Below are 17,378 nucleotides of genomic sequence, written 5' to 3' on the forward strand. Positions count from 1 at the left end.
TATACTCAAGGATTCCACCCTCTGCGGAGCCCTTAGGGCCCAGAATTGCATCAGTACGGTCATTAAGCGGGAGGGATTGTGAAACCCCAGCTGGGAGTCTGTCTCTGTCCCTCTCTGCGGCTCCCTTGATGGCCCCAAGGAATGTTGAAACAAATGCCCTGCCCCGCCCCTCCCCCTCCCAGAGCTGCCAGCCACCCCCCTCCCCCCTCCCTGAGATTAGCTCGCCTTCTTTGGGACCCTCCAAGGTATCCCCCTCCCACCACCACCGGCGGCACATGGCAGCTCCCGTCAGGCTGTAATAATCCTCCCAATTTCTGCCCTCCTCAACAAGGGTCTCTGGGAGTTGTCTAGAAGAGAGAACACAGCTGGAGTCTGGGGGGCCATAAATATGCCTCCCTCTTCATAATAAATAGGGTTGCCTTGGCTCTGTGCAGGACCTGCGGCGTCGCCTCACACGGAGTTGTCCTCCACCTCCGCCAAAAGCCCAGCAAACGTGGTGCTGACTGCAAGTGGAGAGAGGAGGAAGGGAACCTCAGGGAGTTGGGAGGAGCAGGGACTCCCCCCATGGCTGAGGACTTCCCAAGGACAGGGCCAGGTGTCCCCGCTAGGGCTGAATGTCCCCCTCAGACCAGGAGGTTCCTGAGGACAGAGGCTAATTAACGTGCCCGTGTTAAGACTGGTGGCTCCCGGGTCCTCCCCGACCCTGAGCCCCTGGCCAGGAAACCTACCTGTGCAACTCCCGGAGTGCCGGACGCCAATGGATCTGCCCAGGAAGCAGGTGGCCTGACGAAGGTGGCAGGAAGAGGCATAGGTGACGTTGTTGTTCCCACAGAGCTGCTGGTTGGGGCTCGAGGGCACAGGGCAGGGGGCAGAGCGGCAGATGACACAGTGGGCACTGCCAGTTTGGTCCACCACGCACGTATGAGTCCCCGGACACACCACGAGGGAGCAGCTCTCTGAGGGAGAAGTGGGCATCCGAGGGGTTGGGTCAGTGAAGGATGGATGGGTCAGGGGATGGAGGGCTAATAAGGGGATGGGTGCTTAGGGAAGGGGATAGAGAGCTAAGTAAGGGGGATGAGGGGTCAGTAAGGGGATGGAAGGCTAAGTAGGGGGATTCGTGCTCAGGGAGAGGGCTGGGAGGTCAAGAGGGGAGATGGAAGTCCATGAGGAAGAGTGAAGGGTTCAGTGAAGAGCATGGCCGACTTAACAAAGATAATAGCATTTCCATATCACTAAGGTTTGCAAAGTGCTCTGCAAATATCTTATTTGGCCCTCACAATGACTCTGTGAGGTGGGCGCTATTATCCCAATGACAAAATTGAGACAGAAGTGTGTGACTTGCCCAGGGACACACAGTAAGGGTCTGGAGTGGAATCTGAACTCAGGTCTTTATCCACCCTGACACCTCCCCGCCTTAAGATGGGGGAGGGGTCTCAGCGAGAAGAATGGAGCTTTCTGTGAATGGGATAAGGTGAGAGAGAGGCGGGTGCTCATTGACGAGGCTGGTCTCTCACTTTTGCAGTGCCCCTGGTACATGACGCCCAGGTCCGGGTGCCCCTGGCACTTGATTGTCCGCAGCTCGCACTCGTCCCTGTAGGTGACCCCATCAGAGCCACAGACTTGCAGCTGCATAGGAAGGCCAGAGCAGTCCGGGGCGCAGGCGCAATGGGGCCGCCCGCTGTGCATCTTGCACACCTTGCCTGGACCACAGTCCACTCCCTCACAGGTCTCTGGGGACAGAGGGAGACAGAATGAGCTTGGCAGAGGCGGTATGGCCCCTCCTAGTGCGCCAAACTGAAAAACAAAAACATAACGTTCAGATCCTGCCTGAACCAAACCACAGATAATTTAATGCTGTAAACAATCTTAAACCACAGGCATACTTGTAGTTTCACTGATTTTGGCAATAGACAACCAAGTCTTAGTTGTCTCGAGCCCCAAGAGGGGCAGCTTTCTAACCACCCCCCAACCCTCTCAAGTCCCTGATAGTCCAGAAATCATGGCTAATTTAGGAAGGCAGACTTTTATAAGGGCAGATGCAAGAGAGAAATGCCATCTAACCAATGACTAACAATAATAGGTCAATTTTTAAAAAGATGGATCCCCCCAAACAAGTTTCCTCTTTCCTTCCCCAAAAAGAAAAATAATATTAAAACCTGACATTTCTCTGGTGCTTTGAGATATGCTAAGCATATGTTTGATCTCATTTACTCTTCATATCACCCCTGGCAGGTAGGCACTAAAAGCGTTACCACAGTTTTACTGATGAGGGAACTAAGGCTTGGAGAGGTTAAGGAATTTGCTGGAAGGGCTAACAAATAGGTGGGGCAGCTGAGTGACCCAATGGTTAGAGCTCCAGGCCTGGAGTCAGGAACACTTGAGTTCAAATCTGCCCTCAGATACTAGCTGTGCCATCCTGGCAAGTCACTTAACCCTGTTTGTCTCATTTTCCTCATCTGTAAAATAAGCTGGAGAAGGAAATGGCAAACCACTGCAGTCTTTGTCCAAGAAAACCCCAAATGGGGTCAGGAAGAGTTGGACACAAATGAAATGACTGAGCAAGAAGAAGGTGGTATTCAAACCCACGTGGCCTTTACTCTAGGTTTATCTACACATCTACTTGTCTCAGTAGACAAGCATTAAGCATTTATTTTGCTAAATGCTAGGGATATAAAAAAAGACAAAAACAGCATTTGCCCTCAAGGAGCATATGTGTTTATGTCTGTGTGTATACACATGTGCATTTATATAGTTTAAATATGTAATTGAATATTTCCCAATAACTTGTAAAAACATTTTTCAACAATCATTATTTAAACTTTTGAGTTCCAAATTCTCTCTCTTCCTCCTGCCCCTCCTCCAGAAAGGCAAGCAATTTGATATCAATCATATATGTGAAGTCATGCAAAACATATTTCCTATATTAACCATGTTCGGAGCTTATATTCTCATTCTAACAGGAGAGACAACATGTAAATTGGCAAATGCAAGATATATTGAGTAGGTAAAAGGTCTGTCTAGGAGAGGAGGGAACCAGGGGCATGAAAGGTCGGGAAAGACCACCTGCAGAAGGTGAGACTTTAACTCAGTCTTGAAGGAAGCAAGGGAAACTACCATGTTTCCCCATAATAAGACCTATCCCGAAAATAAGCCCTCCCCTTACTGTGTAAGATTCCTCTAAAATAAGCCCTCCCCCGAAAATAAGCCCTATTGAGATTGCTACTATAGTGAAGGTGATCCCCTGCACTACACGCTACATTACCGTACCCTCTGTATGCACCGTCCCCTCCCCCAAACGCACGCTGCGCTCCGAGCTGCATCCAATCAGAGCTGCAGCAGTGAGTGCGTCATCCTGTTCTTCCCCAGTGATTTGCTTGCTGGCGTCTTTGAGAGCAGTGCCGCGGAGGAGAGCTGAGGCAGGACAACATAAGCCCTTCCCTGAAAATAAGCCCTCTGGTGTTTTTCTTTCCAAAAAAATTAATAAGACAGTGTCTTATTATCGGGGAAACACGGTAGCAAGCTGAAATGAGGGGACAGAGCCTGCCAGGCCTGGGGGATAGGGAGTACAAAGAGGGGACATGGAGGATCAGGCTGAGGACCTGCAAGTAAGCCAGTGTAGATGGGTCATGGGACATATAGGAGGGAGTCAAGTGTAAGAACACTTAACAGGTAGGAAGGAGCCAGATTATGCTGAGGTTGAAATGCCAGATCCTGGAGGTCATAGGGAGCCATGAGAGCTCATGGGGGAGGTGGGGTGTGACGTTGGCCAACCTAACCTTTAGAAAAATCATTTTGGCAGCTGAGTGGAGGATGGATTGGGGAGAGAGTGGAGGCAGGTTGACCAGAGAGAAGGCTATGACAAAAATTCTGGAGAGAGAGGATGAGGCCCGATGCAGGGTTGTGGCTGTGTTAGAGCAGCCCTGAGTCTAGAGTCAGGAAGATATGAGTTCAAATTTAGCCTCAGACACTTACTGTGTGACCCTGAGCAAGTCACTTAACCCCGTTTGTCTCAGTTTCCTTATCTATAAAACAGGGATAATAATACATCTACCTCACAGGGTTGTTGTGAGGACCAAATGAAATAATAATTGTAATTGGCACATAGTAAATGCAATATAAATGTTAGCTATAATTAGGAACCATGCCCACAGGGCTATGCAATTGTGCATACCCTTTGATCCAACAATACCACTACTAGGTCTATATCTCAAAGAGATTTAAAAAAATGGGGAAAAGACCTACTTGTACATGACTATTTATAGCAGCTCTTTTTGTGGTGGCTTAAGAATTAGAAATCGAGGGGATGCCCATTAATTGGGCTGAACAAGCTGTGATATATGATTGTGATGGAGTGTTGTTATGCTATAAGAAATGACAAGCAGGATGATTCCAGAAAAAAAAACCTGGAAAGACTTAGGTGAACTGATGCAAAGTGAAGTAAGCAGAACCAAGAGGACATTGTACATAGTAACAGCAATACTGTAGGATGAAGAATTGTGAATGATTTAGCTATTCTCAGCAATACAATGATCCAAGACAATCCCAAAGGACTCATGATGAAACATGCTATGTGCCTCCAGAGAAAGAACTGGTGTTGTCGGAATACAGATTGAAGCATACTATTTTTTTTTACTTTCTTTTTTTTTGTCTGTCTTCTTGTACAAAACTAATAATATGGAAATGTTCTACATGATTGCACATGTATAAGCTATTTCAAATTGCTTACTGAATCAAGGAGGGGGGAGTGGAGGGAGGTAGGGAAGGATAGAATTTGCAACTCAGTACTTAAAAAAAAAATCCAAATGTTAAAAATTGCTTTAACATGTAATTGGGGAAGGAGTAAAATATTATATAAAAATATTAGCTATTACTAAGGTAGAAATGACAAGATTTGGCAATGGTTTCAATATGTTGAGTGAGAGTCAGGAGTTATGGATAACAAGGTTGTGAGCCTGGGTAATTGGGAGAATGGTGATGCCTTAGCAATAATAAAGAAGTCCTCCCCCCCCCCCGAACCCCCCCCCCCCACTGAAGAAGTTTGGAGAAAGATATTAGGAGAAAGATATCTCAGATATGTTGAGTCTGATGTACCTATGGTACAGCCAGGTCAAACGGGGATAGTATACTGGGCCTGTAGTCAGGAGGACTCCTCTTCCTGGGTTCAAATCTGGCCTCAGACAATCACTAACTGTGTGACCCTGGACAAGTCACTTAACCCTAATTTCAGTTTCCTCATATGTAAAATGAACTGGAGAAGGAAATGACCAACCACTCCAGTATCTTTGCCAATAAAACCCTCAATGGAATCACAAAGAGTCACTCACTGAACAATAACAAATAGTACATCTGGTTCAAGATGTCCCAGAAGCAGTTGGTTATGTGTGACTGTAGTTTAGAAGATTACTTGAATATACGCATATGGCAATCATCTGCTTAGAAGTGATCATTAAACTGATGAAATCATTAAGTTATTAATAATAATAAGTAAATAAAATTTCCAAAATTTTATTATTTAATTTATTTAATATTTTAATAAAATTTTATCTTAATATTTTAATAAAATGTTTTATATTTTAAATACTTAAATATTAAAAACAAATATATTGTTTGTAATAAAATATATTTATTTATATTGTATTTATTTTAAAAATAAATTAAATAATGAATAATAATAACATAAATAAGAGAAGAGAGCCCAGGACAGAGCCTTGACAGACACCCAAGTTTTATGGGCATGGCCTGGAGGAAGAGCCAGCTTAGGTGATTGAAGAGTGATCGGAAAGACAAGCCGGAGAGCCAAGAGGGAACCAGGTCACAAAGACCCTGAAAGGTGAGAGTATCCAGGAGAAGGAGGTGATGGATCTTGTCAAATCCTGCAGGGAGGTCAAGAAGGATGAAGATTAAGAAGAGGTCATTCAATTTGGCAATAGAGAGGTCATTGGTAACTCTGGAGAGAACAATTTCAATTGAATGGTCAAGCTGGAAGCCAGCTCGCTGAGGGTTTAGAATAGAAAGAGAGGAGAGGAAAGTGTGGCCATGAGTGCAGACAGCTTTCTTAAAGGGTTTAGCCATGAAGGGACAATAAGAGATTTAGGACAATAGCTGTAGGGATAGTCAGACCAAGCAAGGATTTTTTTTTAAGGATTAAGGAGACTTGGGCATGTTTATAGGCAGCAGGAGATAGGGAGAGATTAAAGATGACATTTGAGTCTATTTGTTGGAAATTCTGGGGGAGGCTGGAATCAAGAGTGCCCATAAGAGGGGTGGGCCTTGGCAAGGAGATAGGCCACCACCTTATCCTAGCCTGGAAGGATGGAGGACATAGTGGAAGAAGATTTGAATGCTTCGAGATGAGGAGGAAGGGCCAAGAGGAAGCCCTCCCTGATTTGTCTCAGGTTGGTGGTCGGGAGGATGAGTCAGGGTACTCAGGAGAGAGAGTGAATGGTTTGGTTTTTGCTCTGGGCACTGGATTATGCAGTTCTGTGGTTAAAGGAGGGGGCAGCGAGGATCAAGGGTCAGCCTCTAACCAGGGACGGAATGTTTCTCTGTCCTAGTTTCACTGGACTGAATGAAGGCTGACCCTTGATTTTGGCCCTGAAAGCCTGGAAGACTGATAACTGAGTCAGAAAGGAGAAGGCCAGTGCCCTCCTTTTCATTTCAACTTCCCTGATTGCCTGCCCATTTCTGAGAGGTGAAAGATCACCGTAGCCCCAAGTGCGTAGTCCCTAGGATGAAGGATAGTGCATACTGAAATTCAATTTAATCTAATTAGAACTTTATTAAGAACCTATTAAGTGCAAGGCACTCAATCATAACAGAGGCTCACATTTCTGTGGTGCCCAGTATTAGCACTATTTTACAGATGGGGAAACTGAGGCAGATAGTTGGGAAGTGATTTGTCAAAGGTCTCCTGTCTAATAAGTAAATGCTGGAGCTGACTCATCCCCGGATCTCCTGACTCCCATTGTGGGGCTGTTGCCACTGCACTTTAGCCTAGAAAGAGGGCTGGGCACTAGAGCCAGTAAAACTGGGTTTTGGTACACCCTGAGCAAATCAGAGTTCCCTTTTCGGAGTCTGAGTTCTTTGCATCTGAACAATGAAAGCACTGGACTAGGTGGCCTTTGCGCTCAATCTATGACCTATGAGGCTTCGTTTCAGAGATGGAAAAATAGGGGGGCCTAGCAAGGAAAGGTCACATTGGCTTGGATTGAACTCCCAACCGGGGCCCCTTCCCCTTCGCCCATGGATATTTCCAGGGTCCTCGGGCACCCTCTCCCACCCTTCTGAGTTCCCCGAGGGTTTCTGAGGCTCCTGGAGAGGAGGGGCCTCTGGCTGCTCACATGTGGGTTGCACCTGGCCACCAGCTCCCACACATCTGGCAGAGTCTGGCCACACACAGCTGGAGCCTCTCCCAGTCTAGATTTGGACTGGAGAAGAGAGAGAACAACAGGCCGTGTCCCCGCCCACGCCCCCCTCCCTGCCCCACCTCCATCCCCATCCCTGGAGGACCCTGGAGGATCTGTCTTCAAACCTCCAGCTGGAACCTGGCCCTGTCTTATCCCAAAGCCACCTGCGTTCTCCCCCCTTCCTCTTCCCCTCCCCTCCTGCCTCTATCCCCATTCCCAAAAGCCACCCCCAGATAGGAAGTGAGCAGGAACAGAAAGAGGAGGGAGGGAAGGAAGGAGGGAGGAGCGGGGGCCCAGAGAGGGAGAGTGTTTTCCCAGAGACCACCCAGCCAGGCAGAGCTGGGATTAATCACCAGCCCCAACCACTGAGCCTCGTCGCCTGCTGCTTCCAACATCTGGGAGGCTGCATCCCAGCCCCTTCCCCCCACTCCGCCTCCCATGGGGGCACAGCTGGGCACTGACGGGCTCCGGCCGCTCCTACCTTTGCAGGGGTGACAGGTCACCAGGCCCAGGAAGCCCAGCAGGCTGATCTTATTGCCTTGATGGGTGTAGTTGGACCAGGCAGTGTCGACATTGCCAGCAGAGCAGCACTCCTCCCAACTCACACCTGCCCTCAGAATCAGGCTGCACTGAGCCTCTCGGCCCTGGCGGAGCCAGCAGATGCCACCTGGAGCCAGGGAGACACGGGTCAGAGGATTTAGAACTAGGAAGAGACCTCACAGACCATCTATCTGCTCCAATCCCTTTATTTTACAGACAAGGAAGCTAAGGCTTAGGGAAGGAGTGGACTTGACCAAGGTCACACAGGCAGTGAGCTGGTGGCAGAGCAGAGATTCGAACCCAGGTTTTCTGACTCCAAATTCGCTGCCTGGGCTTTAGAACCCAGCCCAGCCAAGATTTGGGGGTCAGCAAGGGTCTTTGGGGAATGAAAGGAATGAGAAATACCAAGGAGAGTCAGTCCCAAGCCCTGTGTCAGTCAGTCAATGAACATTCATTAAATGCCTACTGTGTGTCAGGTATTGTACTAAGTTCTGGGGATTCCAAATTAAAAATAAAGGAGTAGCTAGGTGACAAAGTGGATAGAGCCCTAGCCCTGGAGTCAGGAGGTCATGAGTTCAAATCTAGCCTCAGACATATACTAGCTGTATGACCCTGGGCAAGTCACTTAACCCCATTGCCTAAAAACAAAAAAAGGCAAAAGACAGTCCCTGCCCTCAATCACAATGCAATCACTAATGTATATCACAATCTAATGTGCCCTGTTTATGCCCCAAATATCTTCTTTTGGACCCTTTTTCCTGAAGATCTCAAGGTACCTGAGTATGCCTCTTCCCTCCCTAAGACCTCATCTTGGGCCAGGGAGCTGTTGGAGGGGTGACTTCAGTCTCTGGAGCTGAGGGGTATACCTTTTCCTTCACTTCCCCAGGACTCAGAAGTCACTTAATCACTTCTGAATCAGGAGGACTCTGCCCGAAGCAGGAAGAGGTCTGGGACCTTGACTGGGATTAGAACTGGGTGTTTTAGCACCACAAAAACAGGGTGGGTGGGGGAGAAGGAATCTGAGGGTCAGAGCTTGAAGCTAGGGCAGGGGTCTTGAGGTCTAGGGGACAGAATGCAACCCCAGCTCAAGATCCCTGCTCCTCACCCAGCCTGTGCTCCTGCCCACCTCCTGCCCCCCCTCCAACCTCTTAGTCACCCAAGCCTTCCGGGAACATTCCCCTAGCATGAGCTCACGAGTCTCCCCAGTACAGTCACCACACTGGGAGCCCTGGGGGGGGCGGTAGACTTTCAGTCACTGGGGGATAGGGTGCGGGTAGGAATGGGAAAGATGGCTCTTGGCTGGAGACTTTAGCAAAACACACCCCACCCATCCCACTATTCAGCTTGGGAATAAGAAGTTTACTCCTGGCCTTTGGGGGTACCTGGAGTGTCCCTTATAATCCTGAGGAGAGAATATGGAGCCCAGAATGAGCCCTGCTTGGGAGTCAGGAGCCCTGGGTTCTAGTCCTTACTCTGCCTATGTGACCACAACTGAGCTTCAATTCTCTCATCTATCTCTTCTGGCGTACAGACGTGTAAGAGTTTGGGAGGCAAGGGAATGGTTGGGAGGGGGTGGGGGGAGATACATGCCTTGTCCTGGATGGTCTTTCCTTGCCTATCCTGGCCCTGCAAGGGCATGGGCCCTCATTTTTCACAGGGCCAGGTAGCAGAGACCCTGGGTTATATTCAGAGGGTAGAATCCCCTAGGTGAACAGGACCTGATGTCCACTCTGTGCCCATAGAGGTAGGAAGCTGGGCTGCTCCCGGCTGAGAGGAGGGACACTGGAGAAGAGGTATGAGAAAATGAGCGGCTGAGTAGACGAAGGGGGCTGAGGAGACAGAGGCACTTAGGTGCCCTAACTTTCAAAATGCTGCCAAGGCTTAGCTGTAGGGCAGGAAATGTGCCAAGCTCCTGGGCTCTCCCTTCCCTCCATCCCAGGACATTAGGCGCCATATCTACGCATCTTCTCCTCTTCTGGGCCTGTCAGGGGGAGCTCTCCCTACAAGAGCCAGACCAGATCCATATTAGTCCTGACCGAGAAGCCATAGATAGAGTCCCACAAAGGTAGGCAGTCGGGATCCTGGGTGGCCCCAGCTGCTCCTCTCCCACCCTACTATAGGCCTATCTCTGATACAGCCAGACTGCCTTTCTCTCCCAAATCTGAGGAATGAGCTCTAGAGTTAGAATACATAGGCTTGAGACCACTGGCAAAGGAAGTAGGAACTTAGGGTCTAAGGTTAAGAGGGGACAAGGATTAGAAATTTGGGGTCTGTGGGGATAGAAATGTACCAGGTGTCTAAGTATCACAGTACCAGGTGTGGGGTTGCAGAGTATTGATGAGTCAGGGGCTTAGAGTTTGGGGGTCAAGGTTTTGGGGGGAGATGAATAGAGCTTTGGGGTCCCTAGGGATGGTGGGCATCAGAGGTCTGGTTATGAAGGGCTCAGGGATCTGGGGAGCCAGGGTGTTGGGGGACCCAGGATCTGAAGATTCTTGAGACTAGGATGTTTGGGATCTGAGGGCTCTGGGGTCCAGAGCATTAAATGATAAAGGATTAGTTATCTAGGTTCAGGGGGATGTGATGATCAAGGGCCTGGATTCAAGGGGGTTTGGGAGTCCACAAGATTGGGAAATTAAGGTTCTGTGGCATCAAATGCCCAGGGTTTGGGGGTCTAGAGGTCAAGGTGCTGGGGGCTCAAGGAATCTAGTAGCCTGAAATTCAGGTGTCCAGAGACCAGGTAATGGCATGGTCATGGGTTCAGGTCCAATTGAGTCAAGGGACTGGCAGGGTGGGGTGTTAGGGGTTCTAGGGCCAAGGTGTTGGGGTTCCAAGATCTGAGAGGTCTGGAGGCCAGGGTATTAGGCATCCTAGGCTTGGAGGAGCCTCATTATTGAGGGACTGAGGATTAAGGGGATGGAACACTAAGAAACCTGTGCAAAGGGGGTCAAGAGTCCAAGGACCCAGGGTATCGGGAGTCTGGGTCTGGAGAGTCAGGAGCCAAAGATTTGGGAATCTGGAGGCCAGGGACTCATGGGGTCCAGGGTTTTGGTGTCCAGACATCCAGGGGTTTGGGAAGCAGGGGATGAGATGGTCAGGGAGCCAGGGGAATGGTATGATCGTGGTGCTGAATAGACCAAGGGGCCAAGGGGGTTACAGGTCGGAGGCTGAGAAGGTGAGAGGGAAGGGGGTTAGCGACCTGGGATGGGGGAAGGTCACTTACCCTGGCCAGAGTCGGCTTGGGCTGTCGGCCAGGAGAGCACCCCCAGGAGCAGGAACCAGGAGAGCACCCCCAGGAGCGGCATGGCTAAAGGAGGGGAGAACGCGGGACCCTGAGGGACGGGGAGCAGGTGGAGGGCGGGGTGGCACCCGCAGGTGGCGGGGCCGCTTGGGGGGCTCAGGGCTCAGCCGCCTCCCCAGGACTGTGGAGCTGACTTGAAGCCCCAGTTTCAGCCTCTCTATATAAAGACTTTTCCCTCCTGCTCAGTGGAGGAACAAGGGAGGGGTGGGCGGGGCCTGATCCCAGGCCAGGGGGAGGGTGAGCGTGTGTGAGTGTGTGTTCGAGGAGTGTGCGTGAGATTGGATCTGTGTGTGTACGAGGATGTTCTCGTATGGGTCTGTGGGGCGGCGGGTGTGTCAGAGTGAGTGTGTAAAGTGTGACTACGAGACACTGGGTGTGGGTGTGTGTGTGTCAGGGTGAGCAAGAGAATTCCACAGTATATGAGTGTACTCCCCTGCATCTGTCAGACGGTGTGCTTGTGTGTGTCCTCGTACAAGAGTGTATCTGTGTATGGAGGTGTGTGAGTCAGAGTGTGACTGTGTATGTGCGTTACTCTGTGTACCTGTGGGTGAATGAGTGTGTGCTGGGTATTGTGAGTGTGAGAGGGCTACTGAGTGTCATTGTGCGTGTGGATGGGCATGTGACTATGTCCATGAGAGCCTGGTGGGTGTCTCTGTCTCTGGTCTTTTTCTCTGTCCTCTGTATCTCTAAGCCCTCTGCCTCTGCCCTTCCAGGTCTATCTCTATCTCTTTCTTGGGGTGCGTGTCTCTCTCTGCCTGCTCTGGGTCTCTCCATCTCTTTCTGCTTTCTCTCTCTTCCTCTCTTCTGTCTCTCTGTCTCTCTCCTGCTCTTTTTCTCCCTCTGTCTCCATCTCTCTATCTCTATCTCTCCCTCCTTCTTTCTCCCTTTCTCTGTCTCTCCCTCCTCTCTGTCTGTCAGTCTCTCTCCCCTCCTTTTTCTCCCTCCTTCTCTCTCTCCCTCCTCTCTCTCTTCCCCTCCTTCTCTCTCCACTCCTTCTCTCTTTCTCTCCCTCCTCTCTCCCCTCCTCTCTCCCCCTCCTCTCTTGCTCCCTCCTCTCTGTCTGTCTCCCTCCCCCTCCTTCTCTCTATCTCTCTCTCTCTTCCCCCCAACAGTCTGTGTCTCTATCATGTCTGCTGGGTCACACATGTTTACTTCACCGCCTCAAGTCTCCAAACAGACAACCCATGTGTGTAAGGCTAAAGTGTGTTTTGTGTTCCTACATGTTCGTGTCAGTGAGATCATGTGTGAAGATGTAAGTCTGTTGGTGCTGCTGTGTGATATGGTTGTGTAGGTCAGTATATGAGTGTGTCTCTGTGTGTAAAGAGATAAATATCTACAAGATAATTCAAGGAAGAGGAGAACCCCGACAATGGGATGGAGGGCTATGGTTGGAGAAAATCTAGACGGGCTTCCTGTAGGCGGTGGTACCTGGGCTGACCCTTGAATGAAAATAGATTCTGTGAGGCTGAGATGAGGAGAGAGCACATTCCAGACTTGGGAAACCAGCCCAGGCAAAGTCCCAGAGGAAGGAGACGGCACCGAGTGTGGATGACTGTAATTTCCGTGATTTCATGGGTGCCTTGGTGTTTTGTGTGGGTACTTTCTGAGCGTGGCTGGGTATATCTGTGGCTTCTTGAGGGTCCCCCATCCAGACCCCATTTCCTCCTCCCAGGGGATGGAGGAAGAGGAGGGAAGAAGTGGAGGGGGTGGGGCACACCGATGGTCCCCATCGGCCCCCCGCTCCTCTGTGTGTCCAGTCTGAGAAAGGCACTCGTTCAGTCCTCCGTTTATGTGCTCTCCTGCTGTCCCAGGCAGCATACAGGCCACTAGCCACTGTCCTTGGAAGGAGGGATGGAGAGGGAGGGACCTGGGCTGGGGCAGGGGCTGGAGCAGGGCCCAGAGTGGGATTGGCGGGGACACACCCCTGTCTGAGCCTGCTGGGGAGGGGCCTGTGGGCCTGGAGCTGTTTGGAAATTTGAGACAGTTGAGTCAATATGTGAGACCCAGCAGAGACAACAGAGACACAGTTTGGGAAGAGACAGAGAGAGAGACAGACAGAGAGAGACACACACACACAGAGTGGAAAGAAACAGAGGCGGAAAGGGGGCTGAGACAGAGAAAGGCTGGAAAGATCAGAGACAGAAGGGCTGGGAATGTGAAGGAGAGGGAGACAGAGAGGACAAAGAGAGACCAGAGTGGAGAGAGTCAGAGAGAGACAGGCTTCCTTTCTGGGTGACCCAGAACAGGCACCCTTCTAGGCCTCAGTTTCCCCATCCTTAGAATGAGATGGCTGGACTCCATATTCTTCAGCTCCAGAGTCTAGGAACTGGTGATTTTATTTACATGGAAGAGAAACACAGTTTCTCACTTTCATGGCCTAGATAGGGAGAGAGAGAGATTCTCTCATTTGTGGGCCAACTCCCATCCCCCATCACTATCTAGCTCCCATCTGGACTGCCTGGCCTTTCTCAGGGGCTGGACCCGTGCCTTGGACCGAGGTCACTGAGCTGGCGCCACAGTCTGGGCCAGGGCAAAGACCTTGGTTCTCCTCATCTCTCTCCCTCCTGCCTCAGCGCTGCCCCCAGTTATGGGCACTTGTGCCTGGGAGTGATCCGGGGGCATAGGAGTGGGGAGAGGCAGAACCTACTTGGCCCTTTTCTGCTGAGTCTGGAACAGCAAGGGTTTATGTCCTAATGAAGATGGTCAGGAGACGTAGCCAGTTATCCTGAGCTGTTCTGATACTTGGGCCTCATCCCTGGATAACTAAGCTTGAACCTTGGATACTAAGCCTGAGCATCTGTCACTGAGACTGAACCTCAGTCTTGTGCTGAGCCCTGGACACTCAACCTGAGTCCCTGATCCTAGGCTTGAACCTTGGGCACTTGGCCTAAGCCTCTTTACTCAATCTGAGTCCCTGATCCTAGGCTTGAACCTTGGGCACTTGGCCTAAGCCTCTTTACTCAATCTGAGTCTCTGATCCTAGGTTTGAACCGTGGGCACTTGGCCTGAACCCAAGACATTAGTCCCTGAATCTGAGACCGAACCCTAGACATTGGGCCAGAGCCCTAGACTCAGGGCTGACTGGCTAGCTAGCTTTGGGGAAGGAGATGCTTCCTTCTTCTCTGACCTCTCTCTCCATCCTGGGTTGCCTGTGAATCCTCCTGTAGAAAGAGCCCCAGCCAGGGCAGAGGGGAGTAAAAACCTTGGGGACCTTCCTTTCTCACTAGAATGAAACAGGAGGAGAGTTGGGGGAGGGAGGTTGCTTGTCCCCTCCCTTCACCTGTAAGCAGCTGTCTTCTGCCTCCTTCTAGTCCTGGGATAGATCCCCATCCTCCACTATCTGGGAAATACAAAAGGGCAGGTTGACCCCACCAGTCCCTTCCCTGCTTTGCAAAGGGCTTCTAGAAGGAGGTGAGACAATTAGTTGTTCAAGCTTTTTTCCCTCTGGTGGGGAAATTGAAGGCATCAACTGAAGAAATGATCACAGGAGCTAACAATTATTTTAGGTTTTCAAAGCCCTTCTCAACAGCGCTGGCAGCCACAAAGGGTACCTTCTTAGCATCATGGGATTTACAGCTAGAAGGGGCCTTAGAGGACATCTAGTCCACTCCCTCCACACCTTTTTTACAGGTGAGGAAACTGAGGTCCAAAGTAGTACGGTAATTTTGTCCAAGTAGGTCTAACCATCCCCATTAAACAGATGAGGAAACTGAGGACAGGAAAGGGATTTTGCCAAGGACATAAACTGAATGAGGGGGAAGAGCCAGGATTAGAATCTGAGTCTCTTGGGCAGCAAGGTTGCTCAGTGGATAAAACACCAACCCTGGAATTAAGAAGTGCTGAGTTCAAATCTGGCACTAGACTATTACTAGCTATGTTACCCTGGACAAGTCACTTAAACCTGAATGCCTTAAAAAAAAAGAAGAAGAATTCATCTTCTGTCATCAGCCCTAGATATTCCTCCCCAGGATCTAGAGGGAGAGAGAGGGAAATGAGGGGTTGTGTAGTCTCCTGCCAAAATATGGTGCCCCTTCTCCCTGGTGTTCCCTGAGAAGCTGCCCAGACAAAAGGAGAGCTCAGGGGCAGAGGGTACAATAGGAAGAGCACTGAGTCTGGAGTCAAGGGGACCTGGGTTCAAATCTCATTTCTTATACTATTTGTGTGACCTTGGGAAAAGCACTTAAGTACTTTTTCATCTGTCATATAGGGGTCTGGGTTAGATCATCTTGGCAATCTCTCCAGTTCTAGGTCCATAAGCCTATAAGCTCCTTACCCAATTTGGGTCTCACTTTTTTTTTTTTTTTTTTGCTTTTTGGAGGGCAATTGGGGTTAAGTGACTTGCCCAAGGTTACACAGCTAGTTTTTTGTGTTAAGTGTCTAAGGCCGGGTTTGAACTCAGGTCCTCCTGACTCCAGGGTCAGTGCTCTATCTACTCCACCACACCATTGGTCATCCTTAAAAAATGAAGGACCCTTCCCACCATACTACAAACCCCCCAAACGACAGGAGAAAGGAAAGGGGGGCAGATGAGAAGAGGAGGCAGGGGTGGACAAGATGGCCTCTGTGATGTCCCTCCAGCCCCAGGGATTCTGGACTGCCAGGCCTTTCACCCCCTTCTCCTGGCACCCCCAAAGGCACAGTTCTGAACAGCACCTCAAGGACAAAGAGTCAGTCTGCCCCAGAGGGAGTGCTCTATATTCCTGTTCTCCCTTCTGGGCTTCAAGGCCATTTGGACCTGTCCAGAGGGATTCAGGCTAGGAGCTTGGCCAGTTCTAAGCTGGGCACTGACAAACTGATGTGGGCTCAGTTCTCTGCCCCACCCTCATCCCTTTGGGAGGCTACCTAAGAGTGAAGAGAGCCCATGGTCCAATGATACAGGACTAGCAACCTGGCCATAGGGACTATTGATGGAAAAACCTACAGAAAGGAGACCTTGATGGCTACCTTGTAGTACATAAACTGAGAGATTCAACCTGAACAGACCTGTGAGGTCATTCAGTCCAATCCCCCAATTTTATAGACGCTTCTTTAGAGAAGGAACTCATGCTGGGGAAGTGACTCACCCAAAGTCACACAGGTAATCAATGGTCAAGACAGCATTTGAACTTAGATCTTCTGACTCCAGATACAATGATTTTTTTTTCTTTTAAAGTTTACATAAGGGAAAACATTCCAATAACCAGGGTGGTCCTACAATGGAATGAGGGGGGATCATTATCCCCATTATATACAGGCAGGGAGAATCTTGCATTGGAAGGAAGGTTCAGTCAACAAACATGAGTCACGCCTCCAGTGTTCAAGACCCCACAATTGACCCTAGGGAGAAAGAGATAGACACCAAACCAAGGAGCTTTTTCTATTCTAACAAAGAGAAGAGAATGTGTACAAGTCACTCTGGCCCAAGGCAAAATAAAATGAGTCCAGAGGACAGATTCTGGTGAAGACAGATTTCAGGAGAAAGAAATCTGTTTCTCTTGGGGGCTGGGGTGTCACCAGGGACGGCTTCATAGAGGAGGCATCTGAGTTTGACCTTGACGGCAGGATTTCAATGGGTGGAGGTGGGAGAAGAGGATGCCTTCGAGGGAAGGATGAGGGCAAGGGAGGGAGGCTCAGGATTATTCTTGCTCAGGTGAGGGCTAGGTTGGAGGCTTCCTGAGGTCCCTCCCAGATCTAAGATGCTGAGATTTGGAGATGTCTGGATTGAGTAGGCAAAGGGGAGCAATGGGGGACAATGCTGGGCAAGGGGTGTGAGAGGACCTGGGCTTTCAGCATCAAATGTTGCTCCTCAATCCTCCAAGATCTCTATCTTCTCTGAGACTCTCTGATATTCTGGGCCAAGCAGTGAATCTTTAAAGGGTGCAAATACCCTGCTCCCTCAGGGATTCACCCCTTGGGATTCCAACCACCAGATTCTGTTATACACTGTTTTAGTTATGCCTAATAAAGCCAGGGCAGAGCTGTGATTTTTAGGACCTATGTATAAGCTTTAGGCACCATGTTTTACATTTCTTTGTATTTTCAGGCTCAGCACAGTGCCTTGCACAAGCATTGATAAATGCTTGTTGACTGACAAATTGACTATTCCCCAGGCTTCAGATACTCTCCCTCCTCCTCTCTGCCTCTTGATTTCCCTG

General features: G+C 49.8%; 1 protein-coding gene across 1 annotated transcript; it reads right to left on the reverse strand.

Annotated features, from left to right (window-relative positions):
• Positions 1-193: 193 nt before the first annotated feature.
• FSTL3 (follistatin like 3) lies at positions 194-11,425 on the reverse strand. Its single transcript, XM_069101655.1, has 5 exons — positions 11,167-11,425; positions 7,888-8,073; positions 1,515-1,730; positions 729-956; positions 194-503 (listed from the first exon to the last, which is right to left on the reverse strand). Exons 1-5 carry the CDS (start codon positions 11,246-11,248, stop codon positions 451-453), a joined length of 765 nt encoding a protein of 254 aa, XP_068957756.1. The 5' UTR covers positions 11,249-11,425; the 3' UTR covers positions 194-450.
• Positions 11,426-17,378: the final 5,953 nt, after the last annotated feature.

Source organism: Petaurus breviceps, unplaced genomic scaffold, assembly GCF_028583685.1.
Source record: "Petaurus breviceps papuanus isolate PSGF00001 unplaced genomic scaffold, PetGlider_PUasm1.0 103, whole genome shotgun sequence".
In the NCBI taxonomy this organism is placed as follows: domain Eukaryota; kingdom Metazoa; phylum Chordata; class Mammalia; order Diprotodontia; family Petauridae; genus Petaurus; species Petaurus breviceps.

Bases quoted from the DNA above. Each gene is read 5' to 3' on its own strand.
- FSTL3 (XM_069101655.1), bottom strand. From the start codon at position 11,248: ATGCCGCTCCTGGGGGTGCTCTCCTGGTTCCTGCTCCTGGGGGTGCTC. The intron at 8,074-11,166 runs GTAAGTGACCTT...CCCTGGCTCCAG, and splicing joins CCAAGCCGACTCTGGCCAGG to GTGGCATCTGCTGGCTCCGC. The intron at 504-728 runs GTAGGTTTCCTG...CTCCACTTGCAG, and splicing joins GCACTCCGGGAGTTGCACAG to TCAGCACCACGTTTGCTGGG.